The following is a 21,948-nucleotide window of genomic DNA, read 5'->3' as shown; positions in this document are numbered from 1 at the left end:
AATATTGCAATAAATGCAATTTTGAAAAGCCCTGGGTTAGAGAACCACGCTTGGGCGCCAAATATGTGGTGGTTTGGGACGTCTTTACTTTGAGGGAGACCTCCGCAAGACCAGCGTGCATATAGTAAGCCCAGGGAACCTAAACTTGCCCGATATCCTTGCGAAAGATATCAAATTGCAGTGATGTTGAGACACCTCATAAATGATCATAAGACCGCTAAATGTTCGTAATGTTTTATTCACTTCTCTGGTATAACACACGCGAAGAATTATAATAAAACACACTACACATTATTGAATAAAATACACTTGTAGTATCGACTACAAGCGGAAGCTCTGAACTTGCTACCTTACGCTAGCACCAGTGAAAATATACCTAACGAGCTTTCAAAGCTCGAAGCTCGGAGTGGCGCATCTCGAACTAGTTCGATAGAGTGCACTACTCGTAAGCAGTGCTGCCACTCCGACAGGAACACAACTTCCCTCTAGGTGGAAGCTGCGGGCGCATCCCCTACTGGTACAAATCCCCCGCCCAAAGTTGACCATTTTTCATCAGAAAATGAGAATAGCCTTGAAGAAGTTAGTTGGTTTTCTATTGTTTTTGGAGGCCAGCATCCAAAATTATGGATCGATTTTTTTGGTGGTGCTGTGACACAAAAAACACAATTTTGAGTGTTTTTTGAGTTTTTGAAGATGGCCCACCTGGAGGGAAAATTTAAAAAAAAAATACCAATTATAGTACTCATGCAGATACATTTTTGAAAAAAATTTCATGTGCTTGAATTAGGTTCGGAGATATAGCGGTTTCAAATTTTCTTTTGTCAATATCTCTCCCCAGGAGGACCAACAATTTTTGAAAAAAATTCAATTTGGTAGAATCATATCTCCTTCAAGCATTTTGAGTGAATACAGATTTTTTTTCAAAACTCGTTGAAGCATGGATTTTTTCTTCCCGAAAAAGGCCCTTTTTTCGCTATTATGAGCAAGGGAGGGGGTGGAGGGATTTTTTGCCTCCGACATTTTTTTTAATGGTACCCAACAATGTTTCATCAAAATTTCAGAAATCCGAGGACAGGAGCATTTCACCTATTTTACCCAGGAATACCCTTTCAGCTATCTTGATGTAAGCACAAATACTTCTGCGCATGTAGTTTTACGATCACGCGGTGTAAATGAATTTTCAATTACACAATTCTGAGGTAAAATTTCACGCTGAACAACTTGGTGCTCTTCGATTTCCGCCATTTGTCCATATTTTTGGAGAAAAACGCAAAAAACGTGGTTTTTTGAGAGTTTTTTGAGCTTTTGAGCTTGACCCACCACTCCAAATGGCCGGGTGATGACTTCTATAGAAAGTAGACCTAATTGTACATATTTGACGAAAAAATCGTTTTGGTATGTTTTTTCGTTCCGGAGTAATGTCGATTTAAAGTTTTCTTTTGTCCCCCCTTCTCCCCCCATGTGATGAAAAATTTTGAAAAAATTCAGGGAGGTACACCCATGTATCCTCTAACTATATTCGTTTACAGAATCAATTTATCTTAATTACTCGCTGATACAGAATTTTTCTCCTGAAAAACGCGTTTTTTGGCCCCCCTGGCTGAGGGGGATGGGGTGGGGAGCGGGCTATGGGCCCAAAATTATTTTTTGGGGGTACTAAACATACCCTGTGAGTTTCATCGAAATCTGAGGTTAAGGGCATTTTGCCTATCTTATCCGGGGGTACCCTTTACTGTCATATTTGAGCCGGCTTTTTCACTGTTTTTTTTTTTATCGGCGAATCTATTGTCAAGTGGGAATGTGGTCAATTGTGCTTCTTCCCTTATGGAATCCTGCCTGTTCATCTGGTTGGGCTTCATCGAGCTTTTCTGTCAGCCTTGTGGTAATTTTCCTTGTGAATAGTTTGTACATATTGGAAATTAGGCTTAACGGATGATAGTTTTTTATATCAGCTTTGTCTCCTTTTTTATGAATCAAAACCACTTCAGCATCATTCCATTCATCTACTATTTTTCCTTCTTCTAGGCACTGGTTAAATAGCACAGTCAGGTATTCATATTTTATTTCTTCTCCACCCAGTTTTATAATTTCTGTTATAACTCCATCTTTTGCTGGTGATTTATTGTTTTTCATTTGCTTTAGATTCTTCTTTATCTCTTGTATTGTGATTGGTGGGACTGAGGGGGTGGATGGGGTTAGGAAGGGTGATCCAAACGGGATGAAAATTGTTTGAGGGACCAAGGAAAGGTTTTTTCTTGAACATGGGATAGAGATTTAGAGCAATTCCAACGTAAAAATAGAAAATGTTGACAAAATATTATTTTGGGGGGAGGGGGGATTTAAAAAAAATTGATAAGGCACTCTATTGATGGAGCAATTTAGGGGTTATTGTGGAATTTTTTAAATTAAAAATGAGACCATAATATAGAGAAACTTTGACGCTAAGAATGAAAAAAATTTGAAGAATTTTCAACGTTTTTTTTGGATTGAAGGATCAAGATACAGTGGGGCCAATACTGCTTGCGAGGATGACCAAAAGGGAAGTTCAGAAGAATTCATCCTGATGCAATAATTATACCTACCTACCTACAATTTTTCGTTACATTTTTAAAAAATGTTCAGGAATGCTCCCACGTTTAAGTATAGGTATTTTTTTGGATCTAGTGGAAAATATAAAATAGTCTAACAGTTTTCTCGTGGGCCTCATCATGATGTGCTTAGGTATATCCGGGCAGTTCGTCAACTTGATGTAAAATGTCAGCAGTAACGTGACGCAAATCGCGACGAAACCTGTGAGAATTTTTACCAGCGATTTCTCATGACTCATTTCATTTCCTTTGTTTTTTTTCTGTCTACATCGCGTCATGACAAACAAATTAGAACATTATGGACATATCGACTATTATACTTCCTCTTATTTACCTACCAGCTCCCACAACCGTTTTTAAAAAATCCTACTCTTTCAATTCGACTGAATTCTCGCAATTTTTAAATTTTTCTATTTCTATCATGATTCACCTTGCTCACTTAATGGCAATCTGTCATTCAACTCAGCGTAGGTAATCAGATATAGTAAAACTAATTTTAGAATTCAGCTATTAAATTTAGAACGCATATCTCACATTGGGAGCCCTGCAATTGCGCCAAACAGTTAAAATCGTGTACCCTGAATTGCGCCGGGTGTTCAAAAAAGTATACTGGCAATTGCGCCGAGTTCAGAAAATGTGAAATGAGCAAGATGTGAACGAATCGTTCAGTCGCATAAGTTAATCCGTCACCTCCCCTTCAGAATCTTCTTCCTCCTGTTATTTCTCTAGTTTAGATACTTGAATGCTAGCTGCGTAATTTTTTTTTGTTTTCCTTTTTTATTCAATTTTTCAAAAAATAAGTCAAACGGACAGGAACAAAACTAGAAGTTGTTCGGGTGGAGAAGGGTGGCTGAAGAGGTGGGAACCAATGTGTTTACGTTATTCTTCATCAAAGTTGCAATTGAGGGGCTTCACATGGAAAATGGGCCTTAGTCAATTTTTTTCACTGATTTTTATAAGTTCAAATGCACTTGAAATTTTTTTTTACAAGCCAACATTTTCCAACTCGTTTTTTTCATGGAAGACAGTTCAATATCACTGAATTATATTGTGAAATTAATAAAAAAAAACCACTCAAAATATTAGTTTAGAAATAAAATGTGGAATTTTATGTTTGACAATCTATCGCTGGAGCTGGACTGAAATTTGCAGTTGTAATACGTCATGTCCCTACACCAATACCTAATCATGAGAAGGAATTTTTTAACCACACCAAAATTACGATTCTGACAGTCTGCATTCCGAGCAAGAGGATGAGAAGATTCGTTCTTTTGATTGGCGCAATTCCCCATACACAAAATTTTTCTATGCGGCGCAATTCCGGGTATGCTTAATTTTTTACTCGGCGCAATTCAGGGTATCTTTGGCGCAATTGCATGGCAGCCACTTATACTGGCTTATAGTTACCTACTTTGGTATTTCAAAGTGATTGAATGTGAGGGCTGCCATGCAATCACTTTGAAATACCAAAGTAGGTAACTATAAGCCAGTATAAGTTCCTATTATTTAAACTCATAATTGATAAAGTGATTCACCATCACCACCGAATAAATAAAAACACCATCGACGACAGTTTTTTTTTCTATAATTACCACCGAAAACTAAGTAAACTTTATTTTCCAACATGAAGAGCTATAGAGGTACTTAAATTTTCAGTTTGCATAATGCATACCTACCTATTCTTTTTTTTTCAATGCCGAAATCCCGCAGTTGATGTGCCAAATCTACGTGAATAAGATGGGCAAGTTTTTTTTAATATTTATTTTTTCGAGTTTCGCTCGATTGAGTTATCAAGAAGAGTATTGTTATGTTGATGACCAAAACCCATATGTGTATTTTTCTTCGGCAACTGCTTACTCAAATGTGCGTTCGATGAATTTTGAAGCTGCGAAAAGTATGTACCTATACCTACCTTAAACCTATGATTAAATGGTTCAATTTATTTTCTGATTTATGATTTACTTATGTAATGATTTGATTAACAGATTGTGAACCAATCTACACATGGGGATTGATTAAGCATGGAACGACTTATATGTCAAAAGATCAAATTGAAAGTACTGAAAAACTATTCTCTATTAGGGATGAAATTTTGAAAAATCATAGAGAAAAACGTAAGTGCAGGAGGGTTATCAATTTAAATTCTACAGACTTATCACTCACTTTCTTAATTTTTTGTCACATTTTTACAAGTTTTTATTTTTTTTAGGAGGTAAATTATGCCAAAAAGATCTGAATAATTTAGAAAGCTGGAATTTGAAACTGGATAAAAATAAAGCTGATCAATTAGTTACTCCTGGAATGATTGATCAAATGCAATTCGCTCGACGTTTAAAATCTGTATTCAGTTCGTTATTCAAATCCACTGCTGAAGAATATTACGAAGTAGGTTCTTTCTAAGAGTTGATCGCTTAGAATTCTAATTTTAATTTTGAACTTTGAAAAAATTATACCTAATTTAGTTTCAGACGAGTTCCAGTAAAATTACTAAAGAGGGTTCCATCGCCTTCGTTGGAGAAATTTTACAAAAAAATGTCAAAGGCAAGGATGCGAAAGAACTTGGCATCATTGAGAATTCTTGGGTAAACAATCATTACCTACTAACGTCAATACAGCTGGACGTTTTCTTGATTTGCTACTTCTTTAAACCCCACGACATTGATTATCTATGATTAATACAGATAAACGAAGATGAAAATCAAAACGCAGATGTCGAAGAAATGAAAAAAATTCTCAATTCGGAGGAAACATCTCGAGTGATGAAAGAAATAAGCACCAGGCTAGGATTTGAAAAAGTGTTACCATTTGGTAGGTATACTGATAATGAATCTAGAAGACCATTTAATTCAACTAATGTCTCTTCTAAACCACCCTTGAAATAATTTTCAGGACTTTTGACATCAATGTACGAAGTCTGCGCTTTCGAAAATGCTTGGGGGACAGATCCAACTCCAGCATTTTGCGCTGCTTTTTTACGCGATGAGCTGCAGGTATTTATCAGTCAATTTTTATACTTACCTACTCGTATTTCCATTATTTGCATTGCTATCGAACATGAGCCAGTGATGATAACAGCTTCGTACTTGAAATTATCTTCAATTTTCACTCACACGATATAGATGATCGAATACGTATGGGATTTGGGAAACTATTACAGCTATGGATACGGTAACACAAAAAATGACAATTTTGGGAAACCATTATTCGAAGACATGCTGAATAAAATTATGTAAGTTATCTACTGGATATAGAGACAACTTTATATTTATTTTTCAAACTCCAGAATTTGGCACAATTGATTTTTATTTATTTTTCAGTGACGCTTCTGATGGAAAATTAACTAAAAAAGGATCATTCTTGTTTTCTGAGCAATCACCCATTAGCGCCATTATTAAAAAATTGGGTTTATACCACGATGAGCAACCCCTTAAACATGATAATTATCAAATTATGACGAACAGTCGAAAATGGAGATCGTCGATTATAGATTGTTTTTCTTCAAATATACTGGCAGTAGTATACAGGTATGTGAAAAGTTTTAGATATTTTATTTCCATTTACAGTAGGTACCTACCTATGAATTACATCGAATCAAATGGGGTAGGTAGTCGAGATGTCGAGAACTTCAAAGAAACAAAGTAGATTGAAAATGTCAATTCAATTGGCCAATAGGTATTCGTTAAGTGATTGTTGAAACTGTCATAAAATCTCTTCACTATATGAAAGATAAAACTCTATCTAAGTAATTGAGTGCCTATTGAAATTTCTGTACTCTTAGGTACCTATACATATGAAATTTAGCTTATAGAAATTATCATAAAAAAATAATTATTTAATAAGTTAGGTAGGTACCTATTACATATATCATTAGGTATTTTGTATTTACTTTTTTTTAATTGGAAGTTGAATATATTAATAAAATAATTATGATCAAAATATTTTTCATCACAAAAATTCTCCAGTATTTCTGATTACCTACTCTCTAAATTTGAAACAGTCAATTTCACTGCTTAGCAGTCACGACATTTTGCCTTTTTAAAGCAGTAGTTTTCTTTTACTGCAAAACAGTGAAAAATTACTGAATTGGTCAGTAAAAAATCATTTTGACTGACCAATTCAGTAATTTTTCACTGTTTTGCAGTAAAAGAAAACTACTGCTTTAAAAAGGCAAAATGTCGTGACTGCTAAGCAGTGAAATTGACTGTTTCAAATTTAGAGAGTAATAATTGCAACCTATCCATGTTTTTCAGTTGCTCGGGAGATAATCACAAAAGAGTAGAATTTTACCACAATGAAAATTCAATAAAGATACCACAATGTGAAAAAGATTACTGCTCGATCAAAGAATTAAAACAACTAAAATCTAAAATCAACGTGGAAGCTGCAGAGAAAAAGAACCCCGAAGAAAAAACAGACGATAATTCGCCGCCCAAAAGTGATGGAAAAAACAAGGATGATACGCCAAAAGACAAATATCCCGAAGAAAATAAAAATAGCGATAAATCTCAGCCAACGAATCCCGATGATGGGAACAAGAACAGAGATAAATCTCAACCAGGAAACACTGCAGCAGAAGAAAAAAATCAAAATTCTGGAGCAACCGTTATTCTTATTAACTTGGGGGTGTTATGTTTATCTTGTTGTTTCTGTTTGCTTGCGTTTTATACTAACTACAACTAAGAGTATTAATGTCCAGTACCATTTGTATCTGAAAACGATCTTATTCAAACGACAACTATGGTATTTCATTTCAATAGTGCGAAGACTCAAGTATAGGTACCTATATTTTAATGCTGTCACTTTTATTTATGTAGGTAGGTAGTAGGTACATACGTGGTGCTGATATTTTATTATAGTACCTACCAAGATACATATCTGCCTACTTGACCCATTTAATCCCCAGTTGATCGATTTGAAGAAAAAAACCTTTTCAATTACCTACCTACACCTGATTAGATAAAATTAACGCTTTTCGAACGTTCTTGATATCAAATGCAAAATAAAGTCAAGTTAGTAATTCGTGTTAACAAACTCACGGCTAACTGTTACTTTGCATACCTAGGTAGGTATACTAAATTAGGTGTCTTTTTTTTTGTTTTTGATAAGAAAAAAACGACGCCTAAGCACACGTAATGATGATGCTGAATTTCTTAATATTAATGATGTTATCAATTTTATCAACCAAAGCATCAGAACAATGTTATGCTGAAATGGAATCACCCTACGTGTATTTTGCTTCAATGACATCTTATTCTGCTGGCCGTGGTTCCCAAATGAATGTCCCTAAAAGTAAGTGTTTTTTTTTGTCACGTTTTACAAAAATGAAAAAATTATGGTAGGTAAAACGTTTGGAAAATTATGAGTTATGGGACCAAAGTTTCTTTTGTATCACATTATGCAATTTTTCATAATATTGTTACTTGTGCCCAAAAATGTTTAAAGGTTCGATGATTGAGTTCATTTATTTTACAATGATGCCCAAAAATTTCACTATCAAAACAAACGTATTTTTTTGTATTTTTTTTTTTGGTTTTAAAACAGTTTTTTTTGTTGTTTAAAACTAATGTGTTTGAAACACAAATTCATTTCTTTTGGATTCAGTTTTTCAAAATATCTGTTATCCAGTCATCAATTTTTAAATGTGACGTCATAAAATAGCTATAAGTATATGAGGCTCAAGAAATACTGAAAAATTGAAATCAAAACACAACATTTTTGTCTAAAAAAAAGTACCTACAGGAAGAAAAATAGAAATCTAAAAATACAGTTCATTCAATTCCACTTCTTTTACAACGAGAAACTGAAAAAAACGTGTTTTTTTAAAAAGAAATTGGAGTTGGAAAAAAAACACGTTCAAACACTTTTTTTAAATTGACATTTTTGTTTTAGACATGTACAAACACTGGATTTTACCAATGAGGTGGCAGAACCACATTTGTAGGCACAAAAAATTTAAATTTGAGGTAATTTTTCAAACATCCTTCATGATGTGATCATTTTATGGATAATAAGGTACAACAATTACAGCTAAAGCGAAATTTTTTTGAAAAAATTGGTTCAAAAAAAAAAAAAAAATTCTCACTTTTGCGTGCTGTATCTTCGATTTTCATCTGCAATGCGAAGCAATTGCCCCAGTGCAGCCCTTGACTATTACGCCACTTAAAGGGAAGTACCTTAAGTGTTGGTCGGATAAGCGCTAATCTGTTCGAGCGGTTGCCTATATTTAGGTCCTCAAGGGGTAACCTTGGGTGGGCCGACTTTGACTTTTTTTTTTGGAAATTTGGTGGGGATGGATGCTAAAAAGTTGTGGAAGGACCTCTAAAGACTGTAGGAAAAATTTGGAGCCCCAGACTTCACCCAGCATTTTGCGACCAGGGTTCAAAATTTTAAAATTTTCAAAAAAATCAAATTTTTTTTTTTAAAAATATTTTTGAGTTTTTTGATGGTTATTGATCCAATTATGCCTACTGATTAGTAAAAAGCCATTTTCAATCTTTTTTTCACTTTATTGGCGATTTTATCTCGCTTTTAAAGTAGGCAAAAACAGATATTTTCAAGATATTTCGCAATTCGTTTTGATTTTTACAAATTTGTTATTCATTTGAAGTCTAGGATGCCTTTTGTCACTATATGACTTGAAATGACCCCTACTGGCAAATCAATTTTCAAGGATGTTCAAAATTTCTATGAACTACTTTTTCCAGCTCTTTCAGCTTCAATGTTGAACGATGTCACGAAATAATATTTTTTGCTCGTCTTGGTGAAGAGTTACACAAGAATTTACTTTCAACATTGACAATTGAAAATTTTGAGAAACTCACCACAGAAAATTTATTCTATTCGCATGGTTGCTCGTAACTCCTTCAGTTTTAGAGATAAAAAATTTGATCGAAGAATTTTTTTGTTCCTCTCAAAAAAATATGCCAGAATCCAAGGTCAAGAATAGGATTTTCGAAAATCCATACACCCCTGCCCCTTCAATTCCCATGGAAACTTATCAGCTGCACTGCAAGTTGCTCTGCAAAGTTTCGTTCTGATCGGCGACTAGCGTATACGTTCTCGTGAAATGAACCTAACGCTGTCATCACCTTTGATTTCAACTTTTCAATCCCAGTTCTGAATCATTGTTCGTATTATTGCAGATTGTGAGCCAGTTTACTTATGGGGATTGATTAGACATGGCACCAGATACCCAGAAATTGGAGTTATTAATTCGATGGATAAATTAAACGTATTAAGAGATGAAATAATCTCGAATCACAAAAAAGGAAGTAAGTCTGGAATTAAATAATTAGAAGATAATAAGTAGGTAATATTCTTAATATTATCTATACCTATACCTACTTTTTTTTCCAAAAAACTACTCAGCTTATTTTTTACAGAATGTTTGTAATAATTTTAACAGGAGGAAACTTATGCGAAAAAGATTTATTAAATTTAGGAAAATGGAGCTCTACTTTACCAGCTGATGTTGTGAGTGAAGGCCTAGCCCCTCAGGGTGTGAAAGATCAAATTTTCTTGGCACAAAAAATGAAAGAAATTTTCCCAAAATTACTCAAATCGTCTACAAAAGATAATATCATGGTAAGCAATCTTAATCTAATGGGTAACTGATTTTTTGTATGTAGTTTTAATTTTCTTCCATTACATTATCAGTTTCAAAGCTCTGGACAAAGTCGTACTAAAGACAGCGCTATCGCATTTTCAAATGAACTAACTGGAAGTAATTTTACCACAACGGAGGGAAATAATATTACAGAAAATCCAGAACTTCTTCAAGTTAGTGCAAAATTTAACTGATGCAATTGCTTTTTGCTTATATTGTACCACTTAAAGCACCTAAGTATAATTAGGCTAGGTGTAATTATTATTATTATTATTATTTTAATTTTATTTCAGCTCGCTGAACATTGTCCGAGATATGGTAAAGAAGTTGAACAAAACTCCTCAACTTACACGGAGGTAAATTTATTCAAAAAAAGCGCCTATTTTCAAAAAATAATTGCTGAAATAAGTATCCGCTTGGGATATATACAGTCGTTGTCATTTGGTATGCATACTTATACAAACAGATATGTACCTTCCTAATAAATGGATATAGATTATAGAGTAAAAGCTTCTCAATAAGAAAATTTTGAGTAGGTAACTGCCTTTTTTTAAAAAAAAACGTAGATTCAATAATATTGATGTATACTGTTTGCGCCTATGAAAATGCCTGGTACCCTGGATCAAGACCACCATTTTGTGCTGTTTTTTTGTCGGATGAGTTGAAAGTATTTGAATATTTGTACGATATGAATAGATATTATAAAAGAGGATATGGTAGTCGTTATGTTGACCAATTAGGCTGCCCGGTCATGCAAGACATGATAAAGTCTCTCTTGTAAGTGAAACTTTATACTATGGTATCAAAAATATACCTACCTACATGTTGAATAAATCTATCAAATACATACTTAAGTCTGCAGAAAACAAAAATTGTTTTAAAAAATATTTTTTATTTCCTAAAAATATTTTACAGACATGCTAATCAAAAGCTTTCAAAAACACATAAAGGAAAATTCTTATTTTCTCACATGGAAACAATAATTCCTACGACAGTCATGTTGGGTTTATATAAAGACGAAGAGCCGCTGAGACATGATAATTATCAAAAAATGATCAAACAACGCAAATGGAGATTAGCTCAATTTGATCCATTTGCCGCAAACATCGTTGCAGTTTTGTATAAGTAAATACCCATACATAACTTTTTTATAGACCTAAGATTTGATAAAACCAAGGGATAAAAATATCTATAATCGTGTAATAGTCACAATAAACATACCTTTAACTACATATTTACCTATAGGTTCCCTATCATTTTGATTTTCAGGTGTTTTAATCAAACTAAAGTGGCAATTTACCAGAACGAACGGCCATATTTTTTTCCACAGTGCGATAATTCGAGTTTTTGCAGTTTGCAAACTTTGCAACGAATGTTTTTGGATGTTATCAATGAAGATGAATGTAACACGGAATTCTGTCAATTGCATTCAGATGAATTGCATTCAGATGAAGTATCTTCAGCATATTCGGGTTTTTTGAATCGGATCAGCACGACAATGGCTTTTTTAATGTTATTTATAAGTAGACATTTTTTAATGTATTAAAAAATTATTGTACCTGACCTTTTCTGATTTGATATACATTTTTTTTTGAAACTGGAAATTGTGATGAGCAGATATGCCCTGATCACCTTAATAGTTATTGGTGTAATTTCTATATGAGTGTGGGTTATTGTACACATCCTGTGGGAGGAGCAATAAACTACGTAATGTACTCGCAATCCGAACCTTGTTGCAAGGATCGTGATGCTAGAAAAATCACTTGGTCCAGGTATCTTGAGCTCTCCAGACCAACGTCAGTCACGACAAATGTGTACAAGTCTGGTATGGCTCGTTTCATACTCCCTAATTTTAATATACCCATCTCTGGATGGTACATATCTTTGATTTATTTCTATAATGCGATACTTTGTTAATTTCCTCGTAAGATAGCGGTACTTATTGGCTCATCCCTGATCAATCCAGATAACAGGGATGATAACCCTACAAAGCAGATCTACTAACCATACCTGCCGATGCGACTAGTAGTGGGGTTGCCAGGGAGAGGCAGGCAATGTGTACAGTAATAGTATATTATGTGACACTGGTGACAGGAGCAGAAAGTATGCGATTAACAAGTGCGAAGTTTAAGGAGCGAGGCAAAGCCAAGTGACTTAAGACTTGAATCGCACAAGTTAATCGCGTTACTGTCCAATCCTGTCGCGTATACTATTTTAATTTCATATGAGAGGAAAATAAATGCTGAAAAGTGAAATTCTAAAAAAATGTTAATTTTGAATTTGTAAACATATGCGGAAAACAGTTACTTTCCTCCCTGAGGAAAGTAACTACTTTCCACACTTGTTTTGATAGCTGCGTTAAAGACGTATTTTCCAACCACAAAACTGTCTGGGAAACTACTCATTTTCCGATCATATGAAATTAAAATTATATCTATCTTCATCATCTAAGGTAAATTGTTTAATTCTTTTATCGGGGTTGCGTTCGCCCTTACATAGTGCCATCAAGGAAGTATGGGGTTGACGTCATAAATGTCATCTGAATACTTTTCCTTATTTTTATGTTAAGAAGTGAGGAGCTCATTGCAAAAGTAGCCCTTGTCACATGAACTTTTAGACCCTTTTCACTCGATTGCACCTATTGCCAACTGCGGAGATCATGTTGTAATGATGAAATGACCGTCAAGTTGGTCTACCCTGAGTAGCCCTGAGAGGAATTGCTTTATAGAGTTTACATTCATGATACTGAGTATGCTCAAGGGAGAGCTTTGGAGATTGCATAGGTTCATGTGACAAGGGCTACTTTTGCAATAAGCTCCTCAAGTATACTATTGCCAAGTATGTTGTATTCACACTAGTGTTGTCTACCCCGCTTTTAATTAATCCAATATACCGAATGCTAGGTGATGATGTGTTAATCACCTTAGCATTTGAAATGGAAAGAATACAACTACATTGTATTCTTTCATTTACAATCGCTTCATAATAAGTTGCCAGGTTTTCTTGTGGACTTTTATATCACCTACTCGTAGAGTCAGAAGATAGGTAGTTTGTATTGTGTACCTATATCTCACACACAGATTAATAATTATAAGTTTACTTGTGATTAGTGTCGAGAGAATAGAATTCTCACGAGCAAATTATTGTTAATTGCGAATTAATGAGCGAAATAAGTACGCGAACATCTTACCATTTTGATGGTTTATTAACAACTTTATAACAACTTAAAACTAGGATCACAGACACAGTTCGATAAATAGCGCGCCTAACGGCATACTCGTGTACTATGTACACGACACTGGGGGGAAAGCGAGAAAAAAAATTCAAAGTGAAAAAAAAATTCACAAAAATTGATCAAAAATGAACGTGGGAAAAATGAACAAATTGAAAAACAAAAATACATCGATCGAACAGTGAAACTGAAACACTTATTGAATAAAATGATAAACTAAAACATAAATGGCGATTGGCGAATACAATTTTGAAACTAATCACTAATCACTAATGAGAAAAAACTATGGAAATAAACTATTGAATAATATTATCAATGATAACACTTGAGGCGTTATAAAACTAAAACATCAATTTGATTTTCAACTTACAAACTTAAAATTGAAACAGATTAAACTTCGATTACATAAAACTAAAATGATTATACAAATCATTGAAAAACAGGCGATTAAAACTAAAATGAACAAATAAACTTTCAAAACAAAATTCAAATTGTAAAATAAACTTATAAATGAATCGAATGTGTATTCAATGACACAAAAGGACTAAAATTAAGCGAAAACGAACATGTTTAAACGATGCAAAGCGCGATCACGATCTTTAAAACGATTAAGATTACACAACGATGAAACAGTTGAAAGAAACACTTCAAATTTGAATCGAATATGCTTAATATTCAACTCATTACCTGAGTAAAATCGAAATGATGATGTTTTCCCAAAAAACGAAACAAATTGATGATCATATTGTTGATCTTGAACAGAGCGTTTATCTGAATTCGATAATAAAGTTGACATCGAAGAGCGATTTATTATTGGCGGAATGATAACTTTCAAACTTTCAGGTGCCGGATTTTCAATCACATTTGGTTGATGATTCGTTTTGGCAATAACCGAAGTAATAAATAACTGTATTTTTCCAATTGATTCGGATTCAGCATGATGATGTTGAACTAATGACATTAATTCAATACTCGATTCGGTATTCACGAAAACAGATTCGGAGGTGAATTCTGCCTGTTGTGATATTTCGTCGAACGGTTCGGATATCGTTGATGGCGTTGATAAAACAGCGGTAGAAGCGACTTCAGTTGTTTCAGCTGATTGTTGATCAGACTGAAGCAAAATTGGCGATGAATGATCATTTTCAAAGCGAATTGTTGTCAGATTTTCCGTTTCAGTGATGGAATGACGGACGTTGGCGAGTAAACGTTTGACTGTTGGAACCAGGTGTTTGGCCTTGATGATTGAAGGTAACGCGCAAGTGAAATCATGCGGTGAATTCTTACTTTGTGATGAGCGGCAATTTTCGACTTCTTTCAAGTCTACGGACATTTGTTCAAAGGCGAATAGGAGCGATTCGGTGTTGATTGATGATGAGTTGATGAATGATGCAACAATTTCAATTGATTGGTTGAGGCAATCAAGCCACATGGTGAATTCGGCGAGTTCTATATCCATAGTAGCGACAGGATATAGTCAATTTTGAGCGAATAGCGAATTGAAACGAAATTAAAAAGCAAATTGAGCGAATTTTATATCCATAATAGCGACAGGATATAAAGCGGAAAGCGAATAGCGAAATGCGATGTGTTGACAAACACGTGGTGCGAAAAGTGAGTGTCACATTGATTACGAAAAAAACTAATTAAAACTAGAATTTTCGCGACGCGGATAAATTGAATCGTTACTTCTCTGCTACCATGTCGAGAGAATAGAATTCTCACGAGCAAATTATTGTTAATTGCGAATTAATGAGCGAAATAAGTACGCGAACATCTTACCATTTTGATGGTTTATTAACAACTTTATAACAACTTAAAACTAGGATCACAGACACAGTTCGATAAATAGCGCGCCTAACGGCATACTCGTGTACTATGTACACGACAATTAGTTGGTATAATATGCTCAATTACTTGTTTTACACTAACAACACTATAAATAAAAAGTAGTTAAAAACCATAAGTAATTGGTACAAGAAAGGCTTTCTTTATTTATAGTATAGTAACTTCTCACTGTGTACAGGGTGGCCAGAAATATCGGGTACCCCTAAAAAAGTTTTCTAACTAAATACTTCGGTTGGTCACAGTGAATGATAATAATGATAACACATGATTGGTTGTTGGACTGGAGAGATAACATTCCACCAATCATATGCATCTATTTCACGTTGCCAACCTATATTTTTAATGAAAAACTTTCTTAGGGGTACCCGATATTTCTGGCCACCCTGTACATTGAGGTAGGAAGGATTGCCTATTCTAGAGCTACCTAGGTATTTATTTGGAAAATGTTCCTTCTCAAAGGAATATTTCTCAGAAAACCACCTTAGGGGAAAATTATCATAATCCATTCTCTTAGCTGTTACGTCTAACCCCACTGCTACAAAATTTGCGATTTATGTACCTACTTTTACCTTGTTATGAACTAAACCAACAATAATTGACAAATATTAAAACTGATTACTTCAACGAAAAAACAATACCTACAAACAACAATAACGTAACCATCATGACCTAACAGAATACGTTCCTATTGGCTAGTTGGTTGATCCTCTGTAATTATAAAATACAGACGATTGATCACCTAGTCGGTAGTGAGTTCGAGAGAGAAATTGCTCAAGCTTTATCCGTCTTTGAAAAGTTAAATATTAATCCTATCGAATGTAAAAAGTAATTGTCTTTTAATAGCATTTTATCGTTTTGTGTTTTAATTGCATTTTTATCGTTTTTTTCGTCGAAGTAATCAGTTTTAATATTTGTCAATTATCGTTGGTTTAGTTCATAACATACCTATTTTTAAACCTACCTATTCGTTTCTTTTTTTGTGTGTGTTTGCTTGCGTTATAACTGCAACTTGTATTAATGTCCAACACCTTTGTACCAATTTGAAAAGAATCTATTCAAATGACAACTTGGTATTTCATTTCAATTGTTCGAGGATTCAAATAGGTACCTACGAGTACATTTTAATGTTGTCTTTTTGAATTATTACCCAGTCACATTTATTTATGTAGGTGCGGTACTTACTGATATTTTATAATACATAGTACCTAGATATATATCTGCCTACTTGACCCATTTAATCCCCGGTTAATCAATTTGAAGAAAAAAAACTTCGATTAGGTACCTATAGGTACCTGCCTGATTAGATAAAATGAATGTTTTTTTGAAACGTTCTTGATATCAAATACAAAATAAATTCAGTAATTCGTGAACTGTTAGGTACTTTGTAATTTATTATAGTTACTAAATTATTATATTTTTTTGATAAGAAAAAACTACACCCAAGTACACATAATGATGGCGCTAAATTTCTTAATACTCGTACTAATGATGTTATCAATTTTATCAACCAAAGCATCAAAACAATGTTATGCTGAAATGGAATCACCCTATGTGTATTTTGCTGCAATGACATCATATTCTGCTGGCCGTGGTTCCCAAATGAATGTCCCTGAAAGTAAGTGCTATTTAATTTATTCATTTTTTACTTTTGTCACGTTTTACAAAAATGTACCTACGTCCTCCTGAGATGAACCAAGCCCTGTCTTCATTTTTGATTTCTACTTTTCAATCCTCGTTCAGAATCATTGTTATAGTACATATTATTGCAGATTGTGAGCCAGTTTACTTATGGGGATTGATTAGACATGGCACTAGATACCCAGAAATTGAAGTTATTAATTCGATGGATAAATTATACGTATTAAGAGATGAAATAATCTTGAATCACAAAAAAGAAAGTAAGTTTGGCATTAAATCATTCAACTTTTTCCTCCAAAAAAACTACCTACTCTACTTATTTTTTACAGAATGTTTGTATGTACCTACTTAATTTCAACAGGAGGAAACCTATGCGAAAAAGATATATTAAATTTAGGAAAATGGAGCTCCAATTTACCAGCTGGTGTTGTGAGTGAAGGTCTGGCACCTCAGGGTGTAAAAGATCAAATTTTCCTGGCACAAAAAATGAAAGAAATTTTCCCGAAATTATTCGAATCACCTACAAAAGATGATATTATGGTAAGTAATCTTAATCTAATAATTGAATTTTTGTATTTAGGTAAAATACTTAGTTTTTATGTTCTTCCAAATTATAAGCATTGATGATCTGAAGCACATTTTTGTGTTTCACCTGCATCAGTTTCAAAGCTCTGGACAAAGTCGTACTAGAGACAGCGCTATCGCATTTTCAAACGAACTAACTGGAAGTAATTTTACCACATCGGAGGGAAATAATATTACAGAAAATCCGGAACTTCTTCAAGTTAGTGCAAAATTTAATTGATGCAATTGCTTATTGTATCCCTTAAAAGCAACCATAATTAGGTACTTGTTTTTTTTTCTAATTGAATTTCAGCTCGCTGAACATTGCCCAAGATATGTTAAAGAAGTTGAACAAAACTCCTCAACTTATATGGAAGTCAACTTATTCAAAAAAACCGCATATTTTCAAAAAATAATTGCTGAAATAAGTATTCGTTTGGGGTATATACAGTCGTTGTCATTTGGTATGTAGATATTAAATAATGGATATACTCGATAACAAGATTTTGAGTAGGTACTTGCGTTTTTTTCTTACTATAGATTCAATTCTATTGATGTATAATGTTTGCGCCTATGAAAATGCCTGGGACCCTGGATCAAGACCACCATTTTGTGCTGCTTTTTTGCCGGATGAGTTGAAAGTATTTGAATATTTGTACGATATGAATAGATATTATAAAAGAGGATATGGTAGTCGTTTTGTGAACCAATTAGGCTGCCCGGTTGTGCAAGATATGATGCAGTCTCTCTTGTAAGTGAAACTTTTGACCTACCTACTATGGTACCTGGTGCCCAGAAATATCAAGTACCCCTAAGAAAGTTTCCATTTAGAATATACGTTGGAAACGTGAAATAGATGCATATAATTGGTGGAATGTTATCTCTCCAGTCCAACAACCAATCATGTGCTATCATTATTATCATTCACTGTGACCAACCAATTAAGTACCTATTTTGATAGAAAACTTTTTTAGGGGTACTCGATATTTCTGGGCACCCTATAGTAAAAATGTTTTCAACTATACAGTAAATCTATCGAATATGTACCTGAGTCTGTGATATAGTTAGATCGTGCATAACTAGGATAGATTGATATAGATAATAATACCTACCTACTTATTTAGATTTTTCCTCACATTCTCTAAGGGAAGAATGTGAGTAGTTTTTGCCTGGACTAGCTCAGTAAGAGACATTAAACAGTCATGCAGTCTACTATAGTCAATTATTATGTAATTAAGAAAGAACTTATTCCAACATTCAAGATAAATTACAAACATTTTATTGAAACGTAATTTACATAGGAAAACATATTATCTTTTGACAAACATAAATGGTTGCCTAAGGACTGTTTCAAGGCAGAATATAAACATTTTCACATCATGGTACAATAGTCTAGAAATGATACACATCGTAGCTAAATCTAGTTAAAAGTTACCCAGCTCCAATAAATATATGATTAAAATCTCAAAGAAACACGATGTAACAATGTTTGAACTCCATTTGAACAAATAAATAAATAAATTAAAGTGATTGAACCCACAAACCCCCGCATTTGTAGATTAAATCATCACCACCAATTAATCGCTATATTTAAATTAATTAGTACAAGTAAGTTACTTCAAACCTACTTACCAAAACTGTACACTTTTTCCATCTCTTCTGATGCCTTTCCAATACCAAAGGCTTCGATGGAACTATAGACACTGGAACTACAAGATGAACACCTGCAGGTCACAGCGGTAAGGGGAATCACGTAAAATTTCATGAAAAGTTTTTCCAAACAGTCCCTGTACAGGCGCTGATTGTCGTTTTCCCACTGGACAATGCGGGTGTTGGCGGGGCAAAGGGAAGTATTTGTGAGCAATAGTTTCAGTGGTTTACTCGCTAGAGGCGCTGATCGTCGTTTTCCCAATGGACGATGCGGGTGTTGGCGCGGTAAGGGGAATGAAATAACTTTTTACCGGATCCCCTAACGTCTGTGCCCACCAGTTGTTCATCTTGTAGTTCCAGTGTCTATAGATGGAACTTATCTAAAAGAGGCACTAGTAAAGTAAACACTTTGCATGATTCGCATATGACCGGCACAATAGCGAATCACCAAAAAGGAACAAATTATTGATCATCGGATCCATGATCACTGAATTTACATTAGTATTAATCACACGCGAAGGTGACATAAATCGAAGGGTGTAGATCGCGAACTCCATTATCATAGACCACTAATTCTGCACTTAAGGTGAGAAATACTATGATAAGGAGACTTATTCGCGACTGTACGTATTTTTTACAACGAGGAACCGCAATTGTGCACTATGTGACCCAATGATGTTTAAAATGAGTTTTAAGGGTTAAAAGATCAGATTTTTGAGAAAAAAACATTTTTTGAAATTTTGTCGAAATGGTCGGTTTTGTCAGAGCGGGTCACATATGAAGTTGACTCTCGACTTTGGCGCTAAAATCCCAGTATATATAGAAAAAAGGGTGATTTTAGTCCCTCCCCCGAGGTCACGTGGTCAAAAATAGGCTTAAAGGCGCTAATTTACAAAAGAGGCCGCTACCTGTCAGTAAGCGAGCATTCTTTCTAATAAATTTACTTAATTAATTTAGCTATTTTCCCTATCTCGGGGTATAAATGTCATTGGTGGCTGTCAACCCTTAGATATAATTTAATATCTATCTTTTAAGAAGGGTTCAGCCGCCAGTGACGTCAAATGTACAAGTACATGGAGTACTTGTACATTTCTACATCTCTAAAGTATACCTACACGTTTCCATAACCTATCGGTTTAAGGGGTAGATAAAATAGGCATCTCCTTAAGTGGTACTTAACATCTGTACCCCCTAAGAAGTGCGGGCCATATACACTATGTCATATGTAGAAAACAAAAATTTTAATTTTTTTTTTATTTCCTAAAAATATTTTACAGATATGCTAATCAAAAGCTTTCAAAAACACATAAAGGAAAATTCTTATTTTCTCACATGGAAACAATAATTCCTACGACAGTCAAGTTGGGTTTATATAAAGACGAAGAGCCGCTGAGACATGATAATTATCAAAAAATGATCAAAAAACGCAAATGGAGATTAGCTCAATTTGACCCATTTGCCGCAAACATCATTGCAGTTTTGTACAAGTAAATAACAAAATTTTCTTTAAAGACCTAAAATTTCATAAAATCAACGAAAGATATCTATAATCATGTAATCTCAACTTCTCAAGCATAACTAAAACTAAAAGTAGGTACCTACATATGTACCTACATATTTATAGATAGGTATATCCACATTTTGATTTTCAGGTGTTTTAATCAAACTAAAGTGGTAATTTACCAGAACGAACGTCCATCTGTGTTTCCACAGTGCAATAATTCGAGTTTCTGCAGTTTGGAAATTTTGCAGCGAATGTTTTCGGATGTTTTCAATAAAGACGAATGTAACACGGAATTCTGTCAATTGCATTCAGAAAAAGTATTTTCAGCATATTCGGATTTTTTGAATCCGATTATCCTTGCGATAATTTTTTTGATTATTACTTATTTCTTAAGATGTAGGTACTTATAGAAACATATGTTTTATTCAACTATGCAATTGAAAATAAATTTTAAACCTGAAAATTCAATGATCTTACGTTGTTATGCAGTTTTACTGTATGTTAGGTTCTTACTCATTTTTGTACGAAGACAAAGCGTTGAGGGCCTTCAAAATTAAAAAATTTATATTAATACTAGCACCTAGCCACCTACTTACCTACTTAACTGAAAAATAGGGAGGAACTGAAGGAAAAAAATCTGGGTTAAAAAAATCAAGTTGGAGTAAAATCAAAGTTCTGGTGCCATGCTTTTGTAAAATTACATTTGCATAGAAACTACAGACAGAGTGATCGAAATTTAGTTGAGGAACCTGAAAATGGTCTTCTTCAATTTTGTCTTGATGTTTTTTTCAAGTACCTATCTGTAAGGTGCCTACCGAGACATTTAAATAATTCAAACCATGTATCTACTTTTTAACATTTTAGGATTAATACACACTCAATCTTGTACTTATCCATATACTCGTAGATCATATTATACTGACGTGGATGATTATTATGAACCTACATTGATATACCTAATCCATTTAAGCCTTTTACTGCTCGATTGGAAAAAAATCTTCTTCGATTATAATAACTGATTAGATACGAGTATACCTATAGGTAAAATAAATGCTTTCAAACTTGTCCTCAAAATAAAATGCGAATCAATGTCATAAGTATAGGTATAGTGATTAAGAAATTACGTCTGAATGGCCTGACTTTTACTCAGAATAAGTAATTTTTGAAAAAAAAAAAATAATTCTACGATGGACTTGAACTTTTTTATTTTGATAATGTTACCAATTTTGCAAATCAACGCCGAATTGGAACAATGTTACGCCGAGGAGACATCCCCTTATGTGTACTTTTCTTCTAGAACATCTTATTTTTCTGGTCG

General features: G+C 33.9%; 2 protein-coding genes across 8 annotated transcripts; both read left to right on the top strand.

Moving 5' to 3' along the window:
* Positions 1 to 4,202: 4,202 nt before the first annotated feature.
* On the top strand, positions 4,203 to 7,323 carry LOC135835000 (multiple inositol polyphosphate phosphatase 1-like). Its single transcript, XM_065349042.1, has 9 exons — positions 4,203 to 4,482; positions 4,574 to 4,702; positions 4,798 to 4,973; positions 5,051 to 5,170; positions 5,270 to 5,396; positions 5,478 to 5,578; positions 5,708 to 5,817; positions 5,906 to 6,112; positions 6,839 to 7,323. Exons 1-9 carry the CDS (start codon positions 4,302 to 4,304, stop codon positions 7,266 to 7,268), a joined length of 1,581 nt encoding a protein of 526 aa, XP_065205114.1. The 5' UTR covers positions 4,203 to 4,301; the 3' UTR covers positions 7,269 to 7,323.
* Positions 7,324 to 16,019: 8,696 nt separating this feature from the next.
* On the top strand, positions 16,020 to 21,098 carry LOC135834995 (multiple inositol polyphosphate phosphatase 1-like). 7 transcript variants are annotated; one of them, XM_065349036.1, is made up of 9 exons: positions 16,020 to 16,099; positions 16,788 to 16,889; positions 17,044 to 17,172; positions 17,274 to 17,452; positions 17,547 to 17,696; positions 17,790 to 17,940; positions 18,017 to 18,227; positions 20,404 to 20,613; positions 20,779 to 21,098. In XM_065349036.1, exons 2-9 carry the CDS (start codon positions 16,811 to 16,813, stop codon positions 21,038 to 21,040), a joined length of 1,371 nt encoding a protein of 456 aa, XP_065205108.1. In that variant the 5' UTR covers positions 16,020 to 16,099; positions 16,788 to 16,810; the 3' UTR covers positions 21,041 to 21,098. The 7 variants fall into 7 exon arrangements, with proteins under 7 accessions (XP_065205108.1, XP_065205107.1, XP_065205106.1 ...); XM_065349035.1 differs by lacking the exon at positions 16,020 to 16,099 and adding an exon at positions 16,106 to 16,378; XM_065349034.1 differs by lacking the exon at positions 16,020 to 16,099 and adding an exon at positions 16,106 to 16,439.
* Positions 21,099 to 21,948: the final 850 nt, after the last annotated feature.

Source organism: Planococcus citri, chromosome 2 (assembly GCF_950023065.1).
Source record: "Planococcus citri chromosome 2, ihPlaCitr1.1, whole genome shotgun sequence".
NCBI classification, from domain to species: domain Eukaryota; kingdom Metazoa; phylum Arthropoda; class Insecta; order Hemiptera; family Pseudococcidae; genus Planococcus; species Planococcus citri.
Note: the sequence above shows the minus strand (reverse complement) of the source record. Positions and strands in the feature narration are given on the sequence as shown.

Coding starts and splice junctions, on each gene's coding strand:
- LOC135835000 (XM_065349042.1), top strand. CDS start 4,302: ATGTGCCAAATCTACGTGAATAAGATGGGCAAGTTTTTTTTAATATTT. Junction 4,703..4,797: donor GAAAAATCATAGAGAAAAAC/GTAAGTGCAGGA, acceptor TATTTTTTTTAG/GAGGTAAATTATGCCAAAAA. Junction 5,171..5,269: donor GCATCATTGAGAATTCTTGG/GTAAACAATCAT, acceptor TGATTAATACAG/ATAAACGAAGATGAAAATCA.
- LOC135834995 (XM_065349031.1), top strand. CDS start 16,727: ATGATGGCGCTAAATTTCTTAATACTCGTACTAATGATGTTATCAATT. Junction 18,228..20,403: donor GATATGATGCAGTCTCTCTT/GTAAGTGAAACT, acceptor AATATTTTACAG/ATATGCTAATCAAAAGCTTT. Junction 20,614..20,778: donor ATCATTGCAGTTTTGTACAA/GTAAATAACAAA, acceptor TTTGATTTTCAG/GTGTTTTAATCAAACTAAAG.